At 40.1% G+C, this 18,120-nt stretch overlaps 1 protein-coding gene across 1 annotated transcript in view; it reads right to left on the reverse strand.

The window, feature by feature from the left end:
• Positions 1–3,564: 3,564 nt before the first annotated feature.
• Positions 3,565–18,120, reverse strand: part of LOC126248103 (polyamine-transporting ATPase 13A3) — a 176,701-nt gene continuing 162,145 nt past the window's right edge. The window contains exons 17-18 of the mRNA XM_049948774.1: positions 7,286–7,604; positions 3,565–5,042 (exon numbers count right to left, since the gene is read on the reverse strand). Of these exons, the coding sequence (XP_049804731.1) occupies positions 3,661–5,042; positions 7,286–7,604 (1,701 nt within the window). The 3' untranslated portion in view covers positions 3,565–3,660. The remainder of the gene's footprint in view (positions 5,043–7,285; positions 7,605–18,120) is intronic.

Consider the following 18,120-nt stretch of genomic DNA (forward strand, 5'->3'; position numbering starts at 1 on the left):
TGAAGACAGACATGTAAGAACATTGGTTTGAGTCTGATGAGGAAGCACAAGAGTGGATGCAACTGTAGATCTGTCAACGGCCAATCATGCTCTATGAAACAGGAATTGATTGTCTCATCTACCTGTTTTGAATGGAAACATTCTGTGGCTATGTTGTGACAAGTGTTTGGTTTTCATTTGCCTGCCCCTTAACAAAAATGGTGGCACCACATTTCTATTTTTCCTACCCGCCATTAAAAACAAAGGCATGGAAAGTTACTTTTGCTAACATGTTTTCCTCATATATAGGTTCTATGTATGGGAAGAAACAATTTTGAGAAGCAAAGAATAATGTCCTATTAATAGCTGTCTACAATTTCTTTGTTAGAATTCTTTTCAGTTTGGGAATATCTCACGCCTTCTAATTTATTTATTTATTTTTATATGAGTGATAGCATACAGACTGAGACAGTAAAACTGAGACTGTTTCAAAACATAACAAAAAAGTTTTTGAGGGAAGCAAGTGACTCAAATGTGCATGACCACTATCAGTATCTACAGACACTATAAAAACTTTAAGCAAATGAGCATTAATTCATTATCAATTAAACATTTTTATGATTTTCATAGATGAGACAGCAGCATGAATGGTTCTGCATAATCAGTAGTGCATATACTGAGAAGTTTCTCATAACCAAATATTTATTTCATATTCAATACCGATGTAGAAGATAAACAAGACAATATCGCAGTTAGTAACTGTGACTGACATAGACCTCTCATGTTTGATTAATGATAGATAACATTCAGGATGGTACCTTATTGGACGCAACACATAATTTTCAAATGGAAAAAAGGATATGTGACACAAAAAAAGACACATGACAAAAACAATGGTGCCTTTCATTTGAGTATAGCTTTATTTACTCTTGAGTTATGACTGATGTTTCTTTCTTACAGCTGATGAGGTTAACAAAAGCCTAATGCATTGAGATTGTCCTGATATCAGGAGAAAGGAGCATCCGTGTTCTTCCAGCAGATTTCACTCAATGTCACTCAGACACACCACCAATTACCTGCAGTATGGTGGTGAAATGCCTTGCGAAATTCCATTAAACTGGCTCTGTCACAGCTGAACCAAAAACTAGACAGTCAAAAGTGGCTCTGGATGAAGCAACATCAAACACTGTTCTGGCATCTTTCAGTAAGAATTCAAAGCATACAGCTCACCATATCTTGCAAGAAACTGGGGTCAGCTGTAAATAGCACCCTTACAAAATGCATGTGTTACAACATCTCATTGAGGACAAACCACATCATAGGAATTGGTTTGCAGAATGCGTGACATGTGAGCTGGATGAAAACTGCCATTTCTCCTATGACATATTGTTTGAGGATGTTTTGCCATTGTTGCTGTCTGAAGATGGGACATTTCCAACTTTCTTATAGCACGCTGATGCCTCATCTCGCTACAGTATAGCTGTCCAGGCATACCCAGATATAAAGTTTTCAAGGGAAGGATACGGCATAGAGATCCATGGCGTGTCCACCATGCTTCCTAAATTTAAGTATGTCAGATTTCTCTCATTGGGACATGTGAATGCAATTGTGTATGTGGTAAGGATCAGAAAACTTGAATGTATTGTTGATACTTGTTTTCACATTCTAATACTTGTGTTGGGTGAAGCAGATTACAACCACCTTATAATGTGCTGACAACACTTTGTGTACATCGCGTGGCCTTCTCGTATTATCACCAGTATTTGCCTTCTTCTATACAAAATGTGGCGAAACTTGAGAATGAATCAAGCTATGTTCAAATGAAAGACACCACTATTTTTTTGATGTAATTACCTATCAGTTTGACATATCACATGCCCTCTTTCCATTCGAAAATTACAAGTTGTACCCAAGATGGTGGCTTCCAAAATGGCACCATGTTGGTACCATAGCCTTGCAGGTTTTCGTCCTTTCCCATTTCACACAAATTGACTTTAAATTTAAATTTATGTGCCCATTTTTCATTTATAAGGATGGTTTCAGTCTTATTGACCACCTTGCACTTTTCTGTGGTGGGTGAGTAAGAAGCGAGATCAGCTTAACTGAGTTAAGGGAACTCTGGAATGCACAGGCATAACCAATTATCAGGAGTGGTACAGCACAGGGTGTCAAATCTGTTGCAAAGTGTGATGCAGACAATGAAGATAAATGTAGAATGAGGGAATGGGAAAGAACAGCAGATTAAAAAGGAATGCACACATTACAGATATGAGTATAAGATGTAAGTCACTATGGGATTATGATGATTTGTGTGTTTATACGTGTGGCGCGAAACATTTGAGAACCACATATTTCATGTAATGAGCCACTACTTGTGATTTTCTTTGCATTCGTTCTGTATTATTCTCTCTCATTCCCTTTTTTCCAAAAGCATTTACACCATAGGTCAACAACTTCTCACATTAAATTGATTTTGCACAGACTTATTTCATGTACAGGTTGTTTAAACTTATCTACTTAATTTTTTTCTCCATAACATTTACCATTACTGGCTCATCTTGGCTTTGACTTTGCCATACTACATATTCAAAACAAACTTATATACACACATGCAAATTTATTTATTTTCCTTTTCAGTTAATAGCTATTAAAAATGGACCCATTTTCTCAATTTTAGGAGCAGACTAAACTACGCAGTAATAGGATATCTCAGAAATTCACTTAAGTGTTCAGTCTTGATCATGTCTCACTTCAGTGACAATTAGGTACAAACACTTAAGACCTTTGATTAAAATACAGTAAGTTTATTTATGCTTTCATGACTGTTAAATAATCTGTTATCCACTAGATAAAATTTCATTTCTTTTGGGACATAAATAAATTGAAGCATAGTAAAGGATAACATTGCACATGTATGCCAATAAAATACCAATCTGCAGCAATGGCTAACGCTAACGTTAATGGTGTTTAACAATTATGATAGCTCACCAGCAATAAAAAGCACACATACCAGCCTAAAAAATACGGATAATTATGGTGTGGATAACATATTAACTCACAGTCTTTCAGTACAGCTGTAACAATTAAGTGAAAAACATATGTGCATCCCTTATCTGCATTACAGTCCATAACTACACAGCCATAAGTTATAATACATTTATTACACATGATAAAAACACAATACTGTTAAAAATCCATATGTGAGTAGCAATTGAAAATTTACAAAACACACATACACACACACACACAGACAGACAGAACTCTTACTTCAAAAATTTGTGTCTGCAAAACACTGTGTGTCATTATGTAGTTTCTGTCTTAACACAGCAAAACATAAGGTTTAATATGATGACTGTCCTTGGTCATGAAATACTCACAACAATTAACTCTATCATCTGTAAAAGTGTTGCCACAAACTGGAATAATAATTTACACACCTCATTAACAGAAGATGAACATGTTTGTTTGAAACGACAGTCTCACCAATGGCAACGTCAAACTGCAGTACACACACAACCTAAACAAGTTAGCTCAGAAGATTAACTGGACCATACACTAAAATTTCCATACATGAAACTTCAGTGATGCTGAAAATACTTCCAAATATGGAAACTTTATTTACATAGATTTTACATTTATCAAAAACAGAAACACATACACTTCTGTTTTGGCATTGAAAGACTAGCTCAGTTTTTCAACTGTACATACAGATGATGTTACATTTGTTCCATTTACAAGAGTCTTTGGTGACACAGTCAATGTTTCCTCACTTTTGTGATCACTGTCAGTTGCATGAATGTCCGCAACAGGATTAATAACAGTATATACAATATTCCTACTGTTCACACCAGACAGTTTATTAGTGCCTATCTCTGGAACACTAGAGCTGGAGTTAGCCACTGAATTACTGGCATGGGTTGATAAGTGTTCAACACTATTTAGAGATGAGATGTTTGTTTTTTTTTGTTCCAAGAAAGTAGCTGGACTTAATGTAACTTCATTATTATGAGAAGAGCCTGCACTTATTAGACTGCTAATATTGTTTTTTCTCTCATCAACACTGTAGATCTTTGACACAATAGGCCTTCTAGTCCTTCTGTTTTCATCTGACACAGCAGAATCACAGACAACTTCCTTTGTTATAGGTGGCCACAGAAAATCGTGTTTTAAATGCTCCTCAACTAAAAGGTACAATTTGGAAGATTTGTTCTTTCGTGGTAATTCATACCTCAGTTTCTGTATAAATATGTGATCAACAATGAAATATTCAAGGAATGCAGACACAACAAAATTTGTAAGAGCCAGTATCAGCATCAACACCCTATATTTCATGTCAGGAGGGAGCATTAGCTCAAATGAGTCTCTCAGCCATTCAAACGGCCATAAAATCAGATAAACTGTGAACCCAGTCAAAACAACAAATGTCAACAAAAAGCCTACATTACAAAAAATAAATTTTCTGTATGGGGCACCTTTTGAGAAAATAAGAGCTAGTATTATGTACTGAAAGCTTGAAACAGCAAAGAGAGCATAGTTTTCATAACACTCAACACTGCCATCCTCATCTTCTCTCACACTTGAATTGAATGGCTCAAACCATGGTGCTTGCTGAATAATAAAAAATGATGCACTCTGGAAAGCTGTAACAGTGATTGCTTGAGTTACAAGTGAAAGTACACAAGAAAAGGAAACCAGAGAAAGAACTGGGGGTTGTTTAAATAATGGACCTTCATAAGCTTCTGATCTCCCAAAGAAGAATGCAAAAGTTGTTATAATGAAAAGATCAATATACAAATACTCAATATCTGTCAAGTTACTATCAATTGAATACAGTATCATAACAGACACAAACTGAGTTAAGCTATATGCAGCCATGTACTTAAAGATACCGAAGGAAGTAACCAATGCAGCACGTCCTTCTCTTATCAAGTTAGGTACGCAGGAAATGTTTGCTTCTTTTGATGTGAATGGTGACGCAACTGATGATTCTGCCTCAGAAAGTGATATGCCTGCATGAGCTGCTTTCAGGGCTCCACAGTCATTGGCACCATCTCCACACATGGCTGCACATACACATAAAAAAGAAATAAATAAAATATGCTCTGCTAATAAATTTAACAAAAATTTAAAACTACACATAAACACCACACTAACAGTTCTCTTAATTAAATTTCACAGAATCCTTGTGAAACATAAATATGTACTGAACTGACGTAAATTTCTCAATGCCACACTTACTCTGCTATTTAAAGACACACACACTTTTTATTTGTGTTCAGTGCCTCCATAACACTAAAATCGTTTGGGTGTGGCATTCAATGGTGAGGTTATTTTTGCTGTAACTAAAATAGCCTAAGGAGTACATCGCTAAAATGGGTAAAGTTTAAAAAGTATAATATACAAACTCAAGTAAAATCAAACTCACTCTTTCTCATTTTTCACTCCCATACATCTGAACCTTCACAATATCAGTCACACTACACAAAGTGAAAAGCAGTTGTAGTTCAACAGGTCTGTTATAAAAAAACAGCTTGGATAAGCAGTCTATCCTGATAACACATTACAAACTTCTCCATATCAATTAGTCTCTACCCTCTTGTCTGAATAAAAGACACTATTCAGTGCACTGGCTGCAGCTTATTGTCTGCCACTTCCAGTAGCCCTCCACCTCACTGTACTTCAACAGAATGAAAAAAAAGCACAAAATGGGGCAGCACATCTACCAACTGATTAGCAGTGCTTGCGTCATTGGCTTTCACATTGCTAATTTATTTGTTTGAAGTCCCCTGTGTCCAGTAAATGGACACATTGTTCCCCAGACTTTGTAGGCAGAGAAAAGTGTCCCCGATGCTCTGGCCTTGTTTGTCTGTTGAGTACATAGGTTGTACAGCTCATGGAGCATTCAGAGAATGGGTGAAGATGAGGTATTTCAAAGCACAGATACAAAATTAATCAGTGGAAAATTCAGGATGGAATGACAATATTATGAAAAGGATAGATTGCTACTCACCATATAGCAGAGATGCTGAGCTGCAGACAGGCACAACTAAAAGACTACTAAACACGTAAGCTTACGTGTTTAAGTTGTCGTTTTGTTGTGCCTGTCTGAGACACATTTGGTTGGGGGGGGGGGGCAGTTATTAGTTATATTGCACTCGGTAAAATCACAAAATTATGTTGGAATTTTTTATTTTCCTTGTTTGATAATAGTTACCTTTTAAAATACATTCAGCAATGAGTTAAAACAAATAATTATTATGGTAGTAAGCAGGTTAACTGAAAACGAGTGGTGTGAATCATGATAGTGTTATGGTGCAGATATGGCAAGCATTAACTACCTACAGCAAAATCACCATAATTGAGTGATAATTCAAACTTTCACCTTCAGGAAATGAAGAAATTGTAAACCAGGACTCACTTGTAACACAGTGTTCCAACTACACCTCTGGTTTTTAACTACAAATACATCAGCGTTTTGACTGCTCACTCATGTACATCAAGATTCCATGAGAGTGTTAAGAGAATTGTAACATCTTGAACCATTTTGATGTGCCAACTAACTGTATGTGTTTTCTTAGAATAGTGCTATGAAAATTTCACAGAATTCAACCATCTCGTGACATAGTGCAGTTATATGGCAGTGCATTTTCTGTACCTGAGCTTTGAAAGGTGAATAGTTCCAATCTACTGAAGTTGTGTTGGGCATGCTGAGGGAATGTACTCATGTTTCCTGCAGCTAAATTAATGGTGTTTAGATGGGTCATGTTGTAATTCTTTCATAGACAGGATGATTGTTTCTGGGGATTGCTGTATTGACTGGATGTAATATGGTCAGAAGAACATCCTTACACATGTACACAATTTCTGGGAGGCCACACAGCACAGGTGTATGCACATCACGTTGCGTCCTCTATAATATGGTGTTGAAGTGGCCATACAGTGCACTAAGAATTCGTTGCTAGCTGGAGGACTAAGGCCACAAGCACCTCTAAAACGACTTCTACTCACACCATAGTGCCATTGTACCTATGTCCATCTGTGTTGTGTGATGGTGAGAATAGAATGGTATTCAGTAGCATTCATTGATGATTGCAGAGTCTGTCTACATGTAAGTAACAGTAGTTTCAGTTTATGTCATAAACTAAGAGAGTGGCATATTTCAAAGCTTATTTGTGCATAGATTCAGCAACTTGTTGATAAAATTTTCTTTCCTCATTTTACCAAATACACAAATATAATCGAGAGGAAAAGAGAAGCAACTAATTTGAAAAAGAATAATATTTAGAGTATTATTTCAGTGACATACCAACATAGTATCCAATATCTTGGAGCCCCTGAACAATCTGCTGCTTCTGTTCAGGACTTGTTCTTGCAAATACTGCACCTCTTGCAAGAATTTTGGGAACTGTGTCTTGGAAATAATCTCTCAATATTCCCCAAGACTGACCATCCAAAGCAAACAAATAGTCTGCTGCATCAATGTTGTTGTCATCCTTAGCCGAAATTGCTTCTCCATGAATACTTGTGAGAGACTGTGTGCCACTTGTGTACGTGGAGTCCAGACTGAGACCACTTGTAATACTATTGCTGTTACCAATATCACCACCAACCAGTTCAGTTGTTGGCTGGAATAAATAACCAAAGTGACATGATAATCATAAAGCCACAATGTGAAGTTATGTAATCAACAATTTACAACTTTCATATATAGTACTGACTACTACGTCAAATGCAAAAGCTGTAAAAGTTCTAAAATTAATAGGTGGAGCAACATAATATTAAGTCCCACAAACTTCAGATTACCATGATTCACAAATTCCTGATATTTTTGTTATGTATTCTTCATAGACAAATGTAAGATTTGTTTTGGATTGCGGACACATCTTAAAATTCTGATCACAACTTTGCAGATACAATTACAAAAATGCAATTTATCTCAATTACTTATAAATGATATGGTACAACTAAGAAGATAATCTATCCCTTTGACAGAAATTTTTTAATACTATAAAAACTCTTATTAGTACGAAACTGTGTCAATGCCACTTCAAAGCAGTGCCCTTAAGCTTTTTAAATACCTTGGAACTTTGTTATACAACTCGATCCCCTTGTTATAGCAGTTAGTGTCTGCACCTTTTGTGTTATGCCTTGCCTGGTGATACAATTTATCTTAGTGTTATAAACAATCCAATGAAAGGGGTTTGGGTTTGGTGCATGTCTGGAGAACATTATCTGATATTATGTATAATGCCAATAGTGAAATACGGGGGAGATGGTGTTTCAGTAAGGCTGTGTTTTTTGTGGTTATGGTTCAAATGGCTCTGAGCACTATGGGACTTAACTTCTGAGGTCATCAGTCCCCTAGAACTTAGAACTACTTAAACCTAACTAACCTAAGGACATCACACACATCCATGCCTGAGTCAGGATTCAAACCTGCGACCGTAGCGGTCGCGCGGTTCCAGACTGTAGCGCCTAGAACCGCTCGGCCACCCCAGCCGGCTTTTGTGGTTATGTGTGGTCCTTTTATTGCACTTAAGGAAACACTAAATGTGAAAGAACATGAACACATTTTACAGCACTGTGTACTGTGTACAGTAGAGGAATAGTTCAGAAATGATTACTGTTTGTATCAACATGGCAGTGTACCTTGTCATGAAGCACCAACTGTGAGGCAATGGTATATGGACAATAAATAGAAACTCTGTCCACAGGCCCTGAAGGGCAGATCGGTACTGACTGACCACCACGTCATCCTCTGCCAATGGTGTCACTGGATGTGGTATGGACGGGTCTGTGGTCAGCGCACCACTCTCCCAACGGTTGTCAGTTTTTGTGACCTGGAGCTGATATTACTTGGGCAAATAGCTACTCAACTGGCATCACGAGGCTGAGTGCACCTTGTTCCAGTCCTCCCACCAAGGAAAAATCCCTGGCAGTAGCGAGAACCGAACCCGGGTACGCTGCATGGCAGTCAGCCATGCTGACCCCTCAACTATGTAGGTAGACAGTTTGTGAACAATAATGTTTTTAAAATGAACCAGCCTGCCCAGAGACTCAACCTGAACCAAATAGAACACCTATGGAATGAGTCAGAATGCCAAATTTGTTCCAGACCCCAGCCTCCAACATCATTACCTTCTCTGCTTTCAGTCCGTGAAGAAGAATTAGCTGCCATTCCTCCACATACATTCACGTTAGTGAAAGAGTCCCCATCAGAGTTCAAGCCATCATAAATGCAGTGAACACACATCATATTAATGTCACCAGGTGTCCAGATACCTGAGATAAGGTAGTGTATGCTGACTATTCAGCTCTGAAGTTGAATACTTAACTAGTTTAGTGGACAAATTTGATAAGTTCTAACTGAAGCAACTGTCTGATATTTACTTTGGTAATTTACAAGGACCATAGAAAATCAGTTTAGACTGATGGCTGGCCTGGGACTGCACTGAAAGTGTCCCCAGCAGAGTTCAAGTCATCATAAAGGCGAAGGATGGGCACACACCATATTTATGTACACTAATACGTGTCTAGATGCTTTTGATCAGACAATGTCCCTTGCTATTGCACACACTGAGTAGATCATTTATGCACAATATGAACTGTCACTGCCAAACTGTGGCTGAGAGTAAATCAGATCAGACTGTGGCGCAACAGGTAGCTGATTATAACATGCTTGATTTCAATGCCTGCTTCACTACCCGAGCTGTCTGGATCCTCCACTCCACCACCAGCTTTTCTAAACTGTGCACATGGGAGTTATCATTACAACACATTCTCTGCTCCTGAAATCATACCAGCCTCAAACTATGGTGACATACTGTCCCCACACCCTCAACCCAACAGTTTCCACCTCCCAGTCCTATCACCTCCTCCATATTCTCATCTTCCACCTTCTTTTTGTGCCACCCTCTGACAATGCACCTGCCCATTCTTCCCTACTCCTCTCCTTCCTTGCCCCCCCCCCCTCCACCCACTCTCTGCACCCTTCAGCCTCCCAATGCTGTGCCTGTTGGCAGTCTAGTCCCAACACACTCTACCTTATAGCACTCTTCTCTCTCCCTACCCATACACTGCTATCCTTTCCCCTTCCTTGTCCCTCCAGATTGCTGCTTCCATTCCATGTGACAGTTACATGCTAGTCCGAGCTGCTGGAGATGGCAGTCATGTGTGCATGAGGTGTACTTGCTTGTGTCAATGAATGTGCGTGTTTCTGTCTTTCTTTTTCTGATGAAGGCTGTGGTCAAAGGCTAACATGTAACTGCCCTTTACTTGTGCCTATCTGCAGCTTAATGTCATCTTTACCGTACATAGCACTCTATCTCTTCCTTTCAATGGATGTTATCTCAGATGGAGAGTTACTGACATAAGTAGAAGTAACTTCACACACACCACCAGTATGTGTGTTAGGACAATTGCTGTTCATGTTGTATATTAATGGTCTTGCATGTAATACAAATACTTCAGACTTTTTGCAGATGATGCAGTTATTTATTATGAAGTGCTGTCAGAAAAAACTGTGCACAAATATTCAGCCAGATCTTGGCAAGATTTCAAAGTGGTGCAAATACTGTCAACTTTCTTTACATATTTAAAAATGTAAATTTGTTCACTTCACAAAATGAAAAAAATGTAGTATCCTATGATTACACTATCAGCAAGCCACAACTGGACTTAGTAAACTCCTACAGATACCTGGGTGTAGCACTTTGTAGGTATATAAAATGAAACAATCACATAGGCTCAGATAGGGGTAAGGCAGGTGGCTGACTTCAGTTTGTTGGTAAAAAACTAGGGAAATGCAGACAGTCTACAAAGGAGATTTCTTACAAATCACTTGCTGAACTCATCGCAGAATATTGCTCAAGTGTGTGGGATGCATACCAAATAGAACTAACAAGGGATACTGAATGTATACAAAGAATGGGAGCACAAATGGTCACATGTTTGTTTGACCCATCATAATGTGTCACATAGAAGCTGAAGAAATTGAACTGGCAGACACTTTAAGACAGATGCAAACAACCCCAAGAAAGCTTACTCACAATGTTTCAAGTATTGGCTTTAAATGATAACTCTACGAATATACTACAATCCCCTAAATATAGCTTCCATAGGGATTTGAGGACAAGATTAAATTAATTACAGCAAGAATACTCTTTCTGCACTTCATAGTGCACTCCAAGAATCAGCCCTAATTACTGGTACAGTGGGAAGTACCCTCTGCCATCCAATTCACAGTGATTTGCAGGGTATGGATGTCACATAGATGTATGCATCTCTCACATTCTTTTACTGCCAAACAATGGTCAATGTGGCACCCTCAAAGAATTATTGTATCAGGTTGTATTAACAAGGGAATTCACTGTTTCTTATATTTGTGCACTTCTTTGTATTGGGATAAATCAGTTAGTTTGGGCACTGGAGTGGCTAAATGTGCACACAGGAAAATAGAATGTAACCTTGTGGGACAAATGATAAAAAGCATTGAATGCCTGAGAATGTACTGGAAGAACTGTAGGCCCCAAGTTAGGGAAATAATGTAAGAGCAAAATCCCTTTATAATGCAGATATGACTGATAAACCTGTGAAAAGAGATTAAAAAAAATTTTTTTTTTCTTTAATAAAATAATATTACTAGGTTTAAATACCTATTCAGGGATGGTTAAGTAGATGAACCTTTACTTAGTTTTATCATGTGTGTGTTCTTAGAAATTGGCTACATTAAACAGATAATTAGCTGGGTGCATCCAGTAGACACAGCTAGGTGTTATGAAGCAGTTAATAAGGGAAATGTGCAATTCACATTAAGTTTAAGACACCAGGGTGTAGGTATCACTTTTCAGGGTTGCTGGAGAAGAGGCTGGAGGTAAAGCTTCTGTAGGATTGGGGAACATCACATTCTCCAGCTCATCAATCACACCTCATGACAGGGCGGTTAGTGGTTTTGTGGATGGGACGGGTGTCTGTCTTTTGGGTCTATCTCTTCTTTCTTCAATCCCAAGATCATTGATCTTTATTTTCCTTTCTTACTTCCGTTACTTCACTCCTTCCAGCTTCATATGTTCTACGGCATGAACCCTTTTCTTTACCAATAAATTTCAAAACTCATTTCCATGATATCCCAAAGTTTATGCATTGACTAAAATTCTTCTTCTACAAGCCTCTCAGGCAGTGTTTTGCTTGCAATAATAATTTTTTCTATAAAAAGGCATTCAACATTTCTTTATCATTAACATTTTTGTCTTTAATGGGAAACAGCATGAAGTTGGACTAATATATAACAATAAGTTAGTAACGTAATAGTAAGGAGTCAACTATAGAAGAAATAATCTACAATTTAAGGTAGATGTCATACCATCTTTCTTGTTACTCATCATGTCATGTTGATAAGGGGGTGAGAGAGGGGGGGGGGGAGGACTAGAAAAAACCCGCTTACCATCAGTAAATGCAAGGTTGAAGTTACGATCCATTAAAATGGCTAGTTGAAAAGAAAAAAAGAGAAATAAATAAAGAGTGAAGAGTTTTATTAGCTGTTCAATAATGGAAAATCACAGGTCAGCTATTTAGTTAGTGATGGACACCATCTACATAAAAGTTACTTGCAATTACACATTGGAGAGTAATTAATGATTGTATAAAGTATGCCTGGTTTCAGGGCAGGTAATTGTAAAGTTCATAAATAAAAGTACATTTGACACAAACCAATGCATGGAAAAAAGCAGGTGTGCTGCCCATTTGAAGTTAGTAATACACTCCTGGAAATTGAAATAAGAACACCGTGAATTCATTGTCCCAGGAAGGGGAAACTTTATTGACACATTCCTGGGGTCAGATACATCACATGATCACACTGACAGAACCACAGGCACATAGACACAGGCAACAGAGCATGCACAATGTCGGCACTAGTACAGTGTATATCCACCTTTCGCAGCAATGCAGGCTGCTATTCTCCCATGGAGACGATCGTAGAGATGCTGGATGTAGTCCTGTGGAACAGCTTGCCATGCCATTTCCACCTGGCGCCTCAGTTGGACCAGCGTTCGTGCTGGATGTGCAGACCGCGTGAGACGACGCTTCATCTAGTCCCAAACATGCTCAATGGGGCACAGATCCGGAGATCTTGCTGGCCAGGGTAGTTGACTTACACCTTCTAGAGCACGTTGGGTGGCACGGGATACATGCGGACATGCATTGTCCTGTTGGAACAGCAAGTTCCCTTGCCAGTCTAGGAATGGTAGAACGATGGGTTCGATGATGGTTTGGATGTACCGTGCACTATTCAGTGTCCCCTCGACGATCACCAGTGGTGTACAGCCAGTGTAGGAGATCGCTCCCCACACCATGATGCCGGGTGTTGGCCCTGTGTGCCTCGGTCGTATGCAGTCCTGATTGTGGCGCTCACCTGCACGGCGCCAAACACGCATACGACCATCATTGGCACCAAGGCAGAAGCGACTCTCATCGCTGAAGATGACACGTCTCCATTCGTCCCTCCATTCACGCCTGTCGCGACACCACTGGAGGTGGGCTGCACGATGTTGGGGCGTGAGCGGAAGATGGCCTAACGGTGTGCGGGACCGTAGCCCAGCTTCATGGAGACGGTTGCGAATGGTCCTCGCCGATACCCCAGGAGCAACAGTGTCCCTAATTTGCTGGGAAGTGGCAGTGCGGTCCCCTACGGCACTGCGTAGGATCCTACGGTCTTGGCGTGCATCCGTGCGTCACTGCGGTCCGGTCCCAGGTCGACGGGCACGTGCACCTTCCGCCGACCACTGGCGACAACATCGATGTACTGTGGAGACGTCACGCCCCACGTGTTGAGCAATTCGGCGGTACGTCCACCTGGCCTCCCGCATGCCCACTATACGCCCTCGCTCAAAGTCCGTCAACTGCACATACGGTTCACGTCCACGCTGTCGTGGCATGCTACCAGTGTTAAAGACTTCGATGGAGCTCCGTATGCCACGGCAAATTGGCTGACACTGACGGCGGCGGTGCACAAATGCTGCGCAGCTAGCGCCCTTCGACGGCCAACACCGCGGTTCCTGGTGTGTCCGCTGTGCCGTGCGTGTGATCATTGCTTGTACAGCCCTCTCGCAGTGTCCGGAGCAAGTATGGTGGGTCTGACACACCGGTGTCAATGTGTTCTTTTTTCCATTTCCAGGAGTGTATTTTTTTAAGAAGCAGCCATGGGCTAACAGAAGATTATAAGAAATGCATTGGGAATAACCAGAAATTTAGGTTTTGATTGGGATATGAGAAAGAATGAAGATGGTTTCTGGTGATATGTTATATAAAGGTGAAGTTTGTTTCCAAGAGAAAATGGTGTTCATATTTATGAGCAGTGTGACATAGGAAATACAATGGGTAAATGTACCACAAAAGGAGGACCTACACCTGTTTAAATGGCTAGGGACAGACTTTGGAGGTGGAAATGATGGATTTATGTTTCATAGCAGACATGATGGCTACTCTTGGCAAAATCAAGAGAGCAAAATGGATGGAAAACTTTTAATAAAATCTAGCTACCATCTTATTTACAAAGTGTGTTCCATAAGTAATGTGACCAAATTCATAAAAAATCATTTATTGAATATATTCATACAAACAATCAAAAATTTTCAAAATAGCATCCTCTTGCATCAATACACTTCTGGAGGCAGTGTTTCCATGCCTGGAAGGCATCCTGGAATACATTTTCCGGAATGTCCTTTAGAGCTGATGTAACATGCGCCTGGATGCTTTCAATCGTGTCCCAATGTTTTCCTTTCATGACTCCTTTTAACTGAGGAAACAAAAAAAAGTCAGCAGGAGCCAGGTCAGGACTGTAGGGAGGCTGGGGAACCAATGGGGTCTTGGTCCTGGCCAGGAAGTCGTTGACAATGAAGGCACTGTGACTTGGCGCATTGTTGTGGTGAACTTTCCACATGTCCTTGATGTCGCTTTGGCAGCGCAAGACCCTCCTTTTCAGTCTTTTGAGCACTTCCAAGTAGAAAGCTGAGTTCACTGTAGTCCCGGTAGATACAAATTCACGACGGACAATACCTCTGACGTCAAAGAAGACAATGAGCATGGTTTTGATCCTGGACTTGCTCATCCCTGCCATCTTGAGATGGAGCGATGATGGGGTGTGCCACTCTGAACCCTGCCTTTTTGTCTCAGCGTTGTACTAAAAAATCCATGACTCATCACCAGTGATAACTAAGTTTAAAAAATGAGCATCATTTTCACACATTTCCAACATTTCTCAGCACCGAAGCACTCGCATGTGCTTGTGTTCGTCGGTCAACACTTTTGGGACGAGTTTGGCACACACCTTTCTCATGTTGAAATCTTCGGTCAAAATGTGGAAAACGGTTGTTTTTGACATGTTTGGAGTTTGTGCTGTCAATTTAAGGCTCAACCATCTGTCAGAGTTCAAACAATCGTGCACACGTGTCACATTTTCCTCGACTCGTGCGGTTGATGGCCGTCCACTGCGAGGTTCATTGGTGATCTCCTCTCGGCTGTGCCATCAGAAAACTTGTGATCTGGACAAGCAATCATTCCCAAAAGCATGCTGAAGTAATGGAAACGTTTCGGTGGCAGACTTCCCAAGTTTAACGCAAAATTTGATAGCGTACCATTGCTCTACAGAATGATCCATTGTGCCATGTTACATAAACTCAAAATGGGGTTGACAGAAACCCACATCCTGACTCTCTGGCAGCTCGCAGCTGAATGAGACAAAGAGCGTTTTGAAGCTAACACCCCCCTACGCTTAGCCCAGCCGGTTACAACACGCTGTGGTGTACCGTTGCATCAGAAAAAATCGGTCGCATTACTTATGGGATGCACTCTGTGTACTGTTTTTACTTCACCCATGTAAATTCTAAAGTCATAGCTTCAGTTATTATGCAAGGACCTCCACTGTGATGTCAAAACACCAGAAATGTTCATCTGCGAATTTTGCTGAATTCTTTTGTATATTTGTTGTGTACATAGTTCCGTGTAGTCAGCGCGTACACAACTTTCCCACTAGAGCGCGCCCCGCTAAGCAGACAGCGCAGGCGCAGCGCTCGTCCGTCTCCGCACTACGAGATGGCGCTGCCATAGAGACAGACCAAATTCTGCTTCCGTCGATCCGCGTATTAATATGTAACACAGCCAATGAAATTGCTGCTAACGTAGAACCTTTTCTCCTCATGGATCACACTCGCGCAGTGATACATGAATGCATGATGTATTATAACGAGTGGACAGACCTCCGATCAGTCAGTCTGCATTTGTCTGCATCAGTGTGAACCAGTCTGTACCAGTCTGTGCGAGTTCTACATTTGTCTGTACCAGTCTATAGTCAAGTTTCAGTCTGCGCCTAATAAGATTACCATATTCCTGTACATAGCCATGAAGATAAATGTATAGACACTTTTGTCAAGTATCAGAGATATACGTGAGAATAAGATTAATGTACCAATACTAAAGGAACTTCAGACTGTCAATTGTAAATAGCATCCAGAACCAAGTTAAGTAATTTTTATGCTTGTTATTATTTTAATAAGTGTGTGTGAAAATTAATCAAGTTCTTTTTAAAGTTGGTCACCGTCAATCTGCTACTCTAAGCATGCAAGTGGCATTTCTATCGTCTGACCTAACAGCAGAAGATAAACACGCCACGATAAGACCACAAGACATATTGCTGACACTCGCCTACTTCGTTAGAGCGACAAGTCAAATAATCTGATGGTGTGTGTACTGAAGGTCTTACAGTAAGCACACCACAATATTACATCACAATTAATTAACTTTCACATACTGCTATAACAGTGTAAACAACATGTGGAAATTACTTCAGTGTGATGTTAGATACAAAAGAAACCAGCAAATGAGGGTCCTTACATAACAACTGAAGTTCGATATGAGAACGAATAAAGTTGGTACATTGGTGCAGTAGAAATGTTATTAATAAAACAGTAGGTCAATTTTAAAATTAAAATTTTTGTAGACAGATTTAGAAATGTGAAGGAATAGAAAAGGTTGTTGTTTTTGAAGGATATTTTTGATGACTGAGTTGTGAGTGATGTTATGTAACACAGCTAGTAATGGAAGATTTGCAAATATGCATTTTTTAAAATAGACTGTTGAAAAAATGCAACACCCTCAAGAAAAAGGTCATTTTATTGACAAGTGTGATGACATGTAGTCAGTCATTATAGAAATATGCGCTAATAAATTCAGACCAAATGAAACACGTGTCAGTAAAATGTGCCCAAACTTTTCCATCAATACACAGTGTACCATCCTCTGGCAGTAATGCAGGCAAACAATCATAAAGGCATCAAATGACTCCTGAAAAGATTGTCCCAAGCATCTTGCACCATTTGCTGCAATTTCACAGTAATTCTTGCAGGCCCTGTAGAACGAGTAAGTTCCCACTTCATCATGTCCCATACATGTGCAATTGGTGAGAGATCCAGTGTTCTTGCTGGCCAGTGCAGTTGTACACCATGAAGAGCACACTGCATTGCAACTGTTGTATGTGGATGTGCACTGTCCAGCTGAAAAAGCACACCACCTTCCCGTCGATGAAAAGCAATAGCACAGGGATAAGAGTTTGTGCAATGTAGTGGTCACGGATTACTTCCTCAGCAGAAACACCAAATTGTACTGGGAGTTGTAACTGATGACCCCTCCCACAGTGAAGCCTGGGATGGGACTTTTGCGTCACGGGCAAATACACTCTGGAATAGGCAGCTCACCACGTCTACACAATGCACCACCCATCACTCATATACAGACAGAACCTACTCTCATCACTGAAGACAACACAGTGCTATTTCACTCACCAGTCATGTCTTTCACAACACCAAAGTAGCCATGCTCTGCAATGTCATTGTGTCAGTGATAGACTGGCCAAACACTCATGTGATCTTAAATCTGCTGCAAGCAGATGGTTCCCAATGATCCCTGATGACACAGCAGGTGCAAGATGTGCCCAGATTTCATCCCTAAATGATATTCAGTCAGCCATTGCTGTTTATACAAAGTGTCAATTCTGATGTGCATCTGTACTATGCAGACATCCAGAACCTGGTCTACAAGTGTGAGGATGTTCCGCAGACCACTGTTGAAAGCAGTGACACCAGCATATTG

The sequence above is a fragment of the Schistocerca nitens genome, chromosome 3 (genome assembly GCF_023898315.1).
Source record: "Schistocerca nitens isolate TAMUIC-IGC-003100 chromosome 3, iqSchNite1.1, whole genome shotgun sequence".
Taxonomy (NCBI): Eukaryota; Metazoa; Arthropoda; class Insecta; order Orthoptera; family Acrididae; genus Schistocerca; species Schistocerca nitens.